At 42.2% G+C, this 8707-nt stretch overlaps 1 protein-coding gene across 1 annotated transcript; it reads right to left on the reverse strand.

The window, feature by feature from the left end:
* Nucleotides 1-1225: 1225 nt before the first annotated feature.
* Nucleotides 1226-7771, reverse strand: LOC125534982 (uncharacterized). The gene is made up of 8 exons (XM_048698043.2): nucleotides 7519-7771; nucleotides 6558-6699; nucleotides 6411-6478; nucleotides 5486-5893; nucleotides 4285-5346; nucleotides 3235-3447; nucleotides 2078-2266; nucleotides 1226-1637 (listed from the first exon to the last, which is right to left on the reverse strand). Exons 2-8 carry the CDS (start codon nucleotides 6697-6699, stop codon nucleotides 1584-1586), a joined length of 2136 nt encoding a protein of 711 aa, XP_048554000.2. The 5' UTR covers nucleotides 7519-7771; the 3' UTR covers nucleotides 1226-1583.
* Nucleotides 7772-8707: the final 936 nt, after the last annotated feature.

Below are 8707 nucleotides of genomic sequence, written 5' to 3' on the forward strand. Positions count from 1 at the left end.
CCTGAGCTCGGGATGAACAGTAAATTATAGGGAAAAAAATTAGAACTTATATAATTTTGTTGGTGCAAGCTTCAACAAAAAACACATTCGTGGAAGTCTTGACAAAAAAAAGGAGCACTCTAAAATGCTTTCAAAAATAGCATTTTTGGAGTGTTGATTTTGTTTTCTTTACAACGACATCAAGAAATGTCATCTTATGATAAATTTTTGCAAGCACACAAAACACTAGTCAAAGTTTGCACCAAAAAAGTTCAGATTCTTCGATTTTTTTTGATTTTATTGTTCATTAGAGAGCATTTGAGCTCGGGAGTAGATACTCCGCCTTAGTTGACCTTTTTAAAAAATGTGCTTCCCTATTTGGCCTATAGAAAAATATTTCTTCCCAATTTGACACTACTAGTAATTTTGTTCCCTATTTAACACTTACATTTGAAATATGTGCAACTAATTTCACTTTGTGCCAGTATGTGTTAGTATGTCACATAGTGCACTAAGGGTAAAATGGTTTTTCACATCACATTTAACATTGGTAGTGGCAAAAATGGACGGAAATGTCATAGGAAACAAGCAACTGGTAGGATCAAATAGGGAAGAATTTATTTTTTGGGGCCAAAGATGGAAGCACGTTTTAAAAATGGGCCAAATAAGGCTCTAACATATACTTCCTATGTTGCAGAATATTTAATCCCTCCTTCCAAAATATTTAAAGTTTTAGTTTTATCATAAGTTAAACTTCTTTAAATTTAATCATGTTTATAGAAAAATATACAAACATCTACAACACCAAATTAGTTTCACTAATTTTTTCTATAGACTTGTCAAACTTGAAGGAGTCTAGAACTTCAAATATTTTAGATACTCCCTTCCTGTCAGAACAGAAGACCCAGCCGTATTTTTAGACCATTAGTTTGACAAAAACAATTGAAATATATATTAATAACCAGTACACCATCAAATACTTCCTTCAAATATGAATTCAATTATATACCTTTTATACAATATAATAGACAAACCATTGGTTAAATTGATGATATGTTAACACATGGCAAGTTTTGCCTATATACCAAAGCATGGTCAGTAATATATTTGATCCCTTTAGCTTGACAATTCATCATAAATTGTTCTTATTTGCAAAATTTCACGCACTCTTCTATGAATTATTTGCTGGGTACTACGTATATTTTCCCTTTAGCAAACATGGCAAGGAAAATAAGCTCACAGAAAATGATAAACCCTAACAGGCATGCTACGTGCAGCCTTAGATATCATTTGCTGGTTCAATCCTTCTTGTCAACCAAAATATTCCATCAGCCACATACAACCAACCAAACGGACACACATGGCAGTCACCATAAGATTGTTGTACCGATTTGTAAAACTATCTTACCCCGACGACGGAAACTCGATATATATGGTATGTGTTTACCGGCAAACTATATATGGTCCATACAAAGTACAAACATTCTATAGCATATTTCAGGTTAACTTGTGTAGTAGCGCCCACTCGCCGGATCAAACGTTTCTCGTTCGACCGCGTCAATGGCTCGTTAATTTTTTTGTGACATGGTGAAGAACCATCCGGATTAGTCCCAAGGCTCGTGGAGGTTCAGGCTCTCCATGTTCGCCTCGATGTCTCCCTGCACACAGAAACAGGCATGGTCAGGAAATATGGCATGACAATGCAATGCAGCTGCAGGGTTCACTGTTAACCACGGCAGCAACTAGAATTGATGGTGCTGACGACAGCATAAGCCTGAACTTTCTGAATATTGACTGACAGCAATTAAATAAAAACCACTCTTAGGGAATATATGTGCATGTTCATGGGTTCTATATCGTTTTTTTAGATATTTGCCGGCTGCTACATACTCCCTCCGCCCCAAAATAAGTGAGACACTTATTCTGGTACGGAGGGAGTACATCTGAAGAACAGCTACAGTCAAAACATTCACAAAATGCCCATGGTTCTCTTCAAATAACAGGACAACAAAATATTACTCTTTCAATGTCTCCACTCATACAAGTATTACTGAGTAGTAGCTTAGCACACTACTGTAAAGAAAAAAGATGTGCATACCATTGATTTCAAGTCATCTGTTCCAAAGTATGATAGTCTGGCTTCATGTAACGAGTCTGCATTTATTCCCTTGCGTGCACAGCGAGTGTTTTCCTTTTCTTCATAGAAGTCAAAGTCATCCAGAATTGATGTTCCATGGCGATAAGCCTTGAAAATTTTCAACACTTCCAGACCCTGGGGAAGGCCAATCTACATAGAAGAAATAAAGGATAAGATGAAAAGAAGAGAAAATATGGACAATGAGAACCTGAAGTTAAGTTGCAACAAAGCATATGATGAGAAATAAACTTGATATTAGTCGATTTATCGACAAATACAAACATAAGAAAGCAGTAAACTGCACGCGTTCCCATGTGCAATTGTTTGCAGCTAGATTGCTACTAATCTCCACTGCGGCACTGCACCAATATCCAAGGCGTCTCTGGTGTATGGTGTGATGAGTTATCAGGAATTATCAGTGGATTTCGATATTTTACCCTTTTTAAACTTGCAGACACTTTTTAAGTTGGAAAGGTCGTAGGTGAGAGGTTGAACTAAAATTATTTGTCCAAACTCCATAGTTGCATCTCCTGACTGAATATTAGTCGCTACTCAGCTGCACATATGAATATTAGTTGCTACTCGGCTGCACATTCTTTGCAGTTAAGAACTAACTTTATCATTTATCGCCAACATGCCAATACATATGCAATATTGATCTCATTTTGATATGCTTGTTGTGTTGAACACAACAGTACTTGACATACTGAGTAGTTCAAATAGAATGTGAAATGGATGCACGGCATAAGAGATAACATTTCAATCTAGCAAAAGAAAACAAAATAGATCCATGTAGTTCTACTAGGATTCTGCTACTTTACTATACCTGCACTAGAAAATCGCTCGTGTTATTTTTTAGAAGAAACACAAAGTCAGGAAAGAGAGAAGTGGCCGTGTAAGTGACAAAGGAAAGGCAGTAGTGTTAGCGCTATGCAACTAGTAGCATGTTAGATGGATCCAAGTAATATACTGATAATCACATAGGAGCACCTTTGTTCACAGGAGGAATTTACATAAACCTGCTACTCTGAAACCTCCCAAAGTAGCAACTTTTTCTTGAACAATTATTTCTTTCGAAATTTTTTACGGTGCAGAACAAGAAAGGCGAATCATGGTACCTCTTGAGTGTCCCTGCTGAATGTAACAGGTCTGTTGTCATTATTTTCTAGAGTGATATGTTTGAAGAGCCTATTCGGAATGTCCTTTACAATGTGCCAGACAACAGGGAAAAAGCCATTCCATTTATTTTGTTGCCAGAAGTCCATGGTCTTCTTGAAATCAACAGGACCTAACATCTCAGCCAATCCTACAAACTGCCCACTGGTATTAACCTGAAACAGAGAATACAATGAAAGGCTGAAACACCTGTCTCAAAAAAGAAAAAGAAAAAACCAGTTCATACAGTAGCATTACAACGAACAATATATTTCATTGTTTCATTCAAAAATAGTGAGGAGCATCAGTGAATTAAATGCATCTGCTTTGGATAAAATCATTGCTCAGGGCCTCTTTGATTTGCAGGATTCTAAAAACACAGGAATATGAAAAACATACGATTAGAATGTCATGCTCATCTCAACCCTACAGGGTTTTGGTTTGTTTGATTGCATCATAGGAAAAACAAAGGATTCTTTCAGAGGTTTGAGTGGATGCTAGAAATCCTTAGGAAAAATTCATATAGTCCTATGAATCAAAGAACCAACATAGGAAAAATTCCTAGGATTCTAATCCTCCAAAATTTCTATGAAAATCCTTTGAATCAAAGGAGCCCCCAATCTGATGGGCAAGCTTGCGGAGGGCACATTTCAGGGAAATTTGACTTCAGGAAAAGGAAATACAGCACATATTTGATATAATAAGCCTACTGACCAAACAAAACAAAGGGTTACCTCCAAACCAAAATATAAACATCACACTAGTAAGCATTACCTCCGAACCAAAATATAAGACGTTTTTGTAGGCTAAACTAGCCTACAAAAAGCGTCTTATAATTGTTTACAGAGGAAGTAAATCTTAATAATGAAATAGGCTATCATTAACTACTAGTCTTGCTTGATTATCTCAGTTGAACATATAAGTTATGTGATACCAGGGCACTTAAATGCTTTTGCTGCTCTGAAGTGGAAAATGATAAACAATTAGAAGAAGGGCCTTTAAATATTACTCACCGAAAACAAGAGGAAGACAGGACATTTTGTACCCTTTTCCTTCATTAAAATCTGGGCATCATGGAAAGCGGTATCCAGCTTACTGTTCCCATTTGGTGTACTTGCCCAAACATTGTATTTGATACCTTTATGAATATCATCTTCACTATATGACTTTATCATGAAGAACTTGGCCTGTTCATACTGAATTGAAAAGTCTGATTTGTTAAATTGGTCTCTGCGGACCAATGGGCTCAAGATATCTTTCTTCGCAGTCGGTGTTGATGTGTTATTCACTTTGCTTGCACGGGGACCACAAACTTGGTCCCTTATTTCCTCAGAATTTCTCGGTGGGTTATCCCTCCTGCCATTTCTGTAGTTGCTAGTGCTGTTTACAACTCTGTTAGACACCCGTGGTCTTGTGCCAGTATGTCTGGTTGCAGTCATCTTGACTTGCTGATTACTAACAATACCATGGGCAAAACTGTCTCTTGGCTGCCTGTTCCCACGAAAAGGACCTTGCTGGTAGCTTGATAATCGACGTGCCTCGGCATCATGGCACCTCTGACCAGAATACAAAGGTATCTTATCTCGGTAGCGCCAATGGTGAGACATTGTTGGAACCTCCTCACCATAACCTTGTCTAGTTGAGAACGAGGGGATGTCTGCACCATACTGCTGCCACTGTCTTGGGTATGAAATGCCATTAGACTTTTGAGAAGACAGAGAAGGGATCTCATCACGATAACTCTGTCTACGTGAGAGCGAGGGGATTTCAGCACTGTAGTTCCAATGATTTGAGCGTGAAATGCCATTAAACTTCTGATTAGACAGAGAAGGGATTTCATCACCATAACCTTGCCTACTTGAGAGCGAGGAAATTTCAGCACCATAATGCCATTGGCTTGAGCGTGAAAGCACCCCACTGCCATTACACCTCCGACTAGACAGAGAAGGGATCTCATCGCCATATGTCAGCCCTCCAGGTAGTGAAGAGCCCCGGCCCCCATTTTCGAAGCACCATCGACTTGAAAACGAAGTAGCCTCGTCAACACAGCGGCCCCCTCTGGGCATATCAACTATCTGCATCAATGAGAATTCGTCAACGAGGGATATATCTATACACAAAAAGGTTTTGACTGTTTACTACATATGTCAGATACACAACAATATATGCATGCAATCTTTTCTTTCCAGTGCAACTAATGGTCCAAAGATATACCTCGCTGCGGCATTCAATAGATTGACCATTGCAGTTTGCGAAGGGAGTAAATCGATCCAATCCTTTGTAGTGATGCTCTGAGTGACAATCGAAGCTACAATCAACTTTAGCTGCTTCAGTATACGATCTTCTCATGTGAGGACCAGTAGTAGGACCCGACGTAAGATAATCATGCCTTGGCGCAAAGATATCACTTTTGGTTCCGCCTTTTGCCATTACATGACCTGATGCATCTCGATTGCCTGACATCGCTTCCAGTGATGAAGAAGAATCCCAAGAACAGCTCGATAAAGGAAGGTAAGGCCGCTGCCTATCATATTCACTTTGTGGTGACATTGCTTCCTTGGGATATACATGTGACCCAATGTCAGTAGCATACTTGCACTCCGAAGACTCTGCTTCATAATCCTGAGAAGGGAGGAGTTGTTTGAATCTCGGTAGACATAACCATCAAATGTAATATAGAGCATGTTATCCACAAAGTGCATGGCTTCATTAAAACGTACTTTACTTTGCACATACTTGTCGAACAAGTGAACAATAGTTATATTCATTGTGCCATGTTAAACAATGGTCCATCTGAGCACATGCATAAAATGCAGCAACATCTCGCACTTAAAAGACCCATGAGAATGTAAATGCATATTCCGCCCCTGAATTAAACCAAGTGTTCATATCACACAGACAACAAGCTGAAATGTCAAATCATCTTGGTAATAAATACAATGTCCCTGGGCGTGTTATGCTTGAGTAATCAAAGATTCAACATATTTATCTAGTCAGTTGGACTGTAGCAAATATTTTTAGTTCAGAAAAATAGAACCCAAATTATACAAGAGGTAGTGTTTGATTCATCTTTTTTCATTATAACATAGACAGTGCTGTAAAACTGTACGAGTAAACAACAAAGGGTATACACTCATACCAGAAACGACAAAGCCCTGTTTGCATGAGAAAGAAAATCAGCATCCTCTTCACTTTTCACACCGTCCCCTGCACGATGAGGAAGGAATTGACAGCAAAATAAGAACCAAGACCCAAAAAGACTTAATCAGATCAGCAGGACACATACACGGCCAAGGCAAGGAATCGTCGTCTCCCTCGGCAGCCGCATCACTCCAAATGTTTTTCCTCGTGAAGACGGAGGCTCCTCCGTTATCTGCTTCTGGCGTTGCTGCAGCCGCCGAGGCGGGTGGATCAAAGGCTTCCTTCATCTGCCAAACAAATGCGAGTTAGTAAATGCAAGAAGTGATGTATGTATCATTGGATAACAGTATTAAAGTCGTGGCTCGTTTGTGAAGTGCTGCAAATGGCCAACGCAAGGGTGAAGTACCAAGCATGTCACAACAGCTACATACATATCCTTGGATCATTTATACTTGTAAAAAAAAAATCCCTGACGGTCGTGTGCATGCGCATAACTTGACACATATGACATGCCACTGCTTCTAGTTTGTTTTCCTAGCCATCATCACCACACCTGGTCATTAGGTGGATCTCATGAGATGCCACATTCAGTCATAAAGGGGGCATCAGCCATCTATCCATCCACCCCCTAGGTAGATGGAAGTTTTTAATAAGACCAAACCCTGACAGACACGGGGCAAATATTCTAGTCTAGTACCGATAAAGACCATCAGCCATCCATCCAGCCAGTGGGTCAGTCAGTGAGTGAATCGATTCACACTGCCGCGAACAAAATCTCGCCCCGCCGGAAGACGAACATTGGAGTCTTTCTTGGCCGCACGCATTCCCGGCGGCCGTCGCCCGGCCGTCTCGATCAGCACGCGCACACAGTGCGGGGGGACTTGAGCCGGGAAAAAAAAACAATCCGCGCCTGGCAGGGAACCCTAGGACGGACGGACGGATTCGGAGGCGTGGCGGAGGGAACCGCCGGCCGGACGCATTGGATTGGATTGGAAATATGTACAGACATAAAAGGAAAGAAAGAAAAAAAAAGGCGGCCGCGTGGCGAGAACTGGGGAAAAGAAGGGGGGGGGGGGGGGGGGGGGTGCCAGCACGATCCGGCGTACCTGTGGGCGGGCGATCGATCCCCACTCCGTGCTAGTCCAGTGCCAGCGCCAGCGGAAGAAGAGGAGAGGCCGCCGCGCCGCGCCACGCCGAGGGACGCACGCACGTCGCCTGGTGTGAGCTTGCGGGAGATGTCGCCGGAGATGAGGATGGATTTGTTTGGGGAGGAGGGATTTGGGGAGGGGACGATAAGACGGGACGGACGGAGGCGAGGAAGAAGGGAGAGTGGGAGCGAGCGGAGAGTGCGTGCGTGCGCCTCCCTCGCTTCGGTTACCCTTCCCCCTCCTCTGCTACTCGGGCCCGGCCCGGCCCAGCCCAGCCCGTCCAGACGGCCCTTGGCGGTGCTGCACGAGAGGTACCCATCTACTGGACTGGACCGGGCCGGGCCGGTCTCTGGGCAACTACATCCACTGATTACCACATTCAAATACATCATCCCTGGCAACCCCTCAAAAAAATAAAACAAGATACATCCATGCACCCGGTTTGAACCCCCCAAAAAACCCATCCGATTTGCATTGACATGCAGCCATCTACTCCGCGTCTAACAGAGAGGAGGAGGTCAGATGAGACGAGGAAGAGGTGCCGCTTGGGATCGGGGAAGCGCCCGGCAGGGGTTGAGGGAGGCGTCTGGAGGGGAGTCGAGCGAGAGAAGAGAAAATGGGTGGGCCGGATTCGTTTTCTTTGTGTGCTGCTGTCCAGCACGAGTGGCAGCTTGCATGTACTTCGGTGCTCTAACAGGGTGGTAGGGACTTGAACCGAACCATTTTCTTTTCTAGGAGCGATCTAAACCATGCTAGATAGACCATTCTCGAGTGCACTAGTGATTCTCAGATGATTTTCGAGAATTAGATCGAATTCGAATTCTTTTCGGCTTATTGATTCTCTGGCTGCGATTTGTTCAGAATCACCTGAACAGAACTAGGCTAAATCCATGTATATTTTTATTCTTGATTCTCAAAAGGAAAAAGTTAATTCCAGTTTTAATCTAAGAATAGTTCATTCCAATTTAACAAGTTGAGAAACGGTCCAAATTATTGCCGCGAGACTTTTCTTCAGGTGTCGCCTGTTAGGGGTTTTCCTCTTGCTGACGCACGCCGACGTTGAGACTGTCTTAGCCTTGCGCCTCCCTTCTTCCTCGCCATTACTTGGTGGTTCTCGGACTAATCAAGGCCCGGTTGCTGCAATGCT

Source organism: Triticum urartu, chromosome 2A (genome assembly GCF_056163025.1).
Source record: "Triticum urartu cultivar PI428250 chromosome 2A, HENAU_Tu73, whole genome shotgun sequence".
NCBI classification, from domain to species: domain Eukaryota; kingdom Viridiplantae; phylum Streptophyta; class Magnoliopsida; order Poales; family Poaceae; genus Triticum; species Triticum urartu.

What these genes read in the sequence shown, in the direction of transcription:
- LOC125534982 (XM_048698043.2), bottom strand. Translation starts at nt 6,699, where the DNA reads ATGAAGGAAGCCTTTGATCCACCCGCCTCGGCGGCTGCAGCAACGCCA. An exon ending in CTATTGAATGCCGCAGCGAG is followed by an intron (nt 5,347 to 5,485) that starts GTATATCTTTGG and finishes TCATTGATGCAG; the next exon opens with ATAGTTGATATGCCCAGAGG. An exon ending in CAGATGACTTGAAATCAATG is followed by an intron (nt 1,638 to 2,077) that starts GTATGCACATCT and finishes TTCTGTGTGCAG; the next exon opens with GGAGACATCGAGGCGAACAT.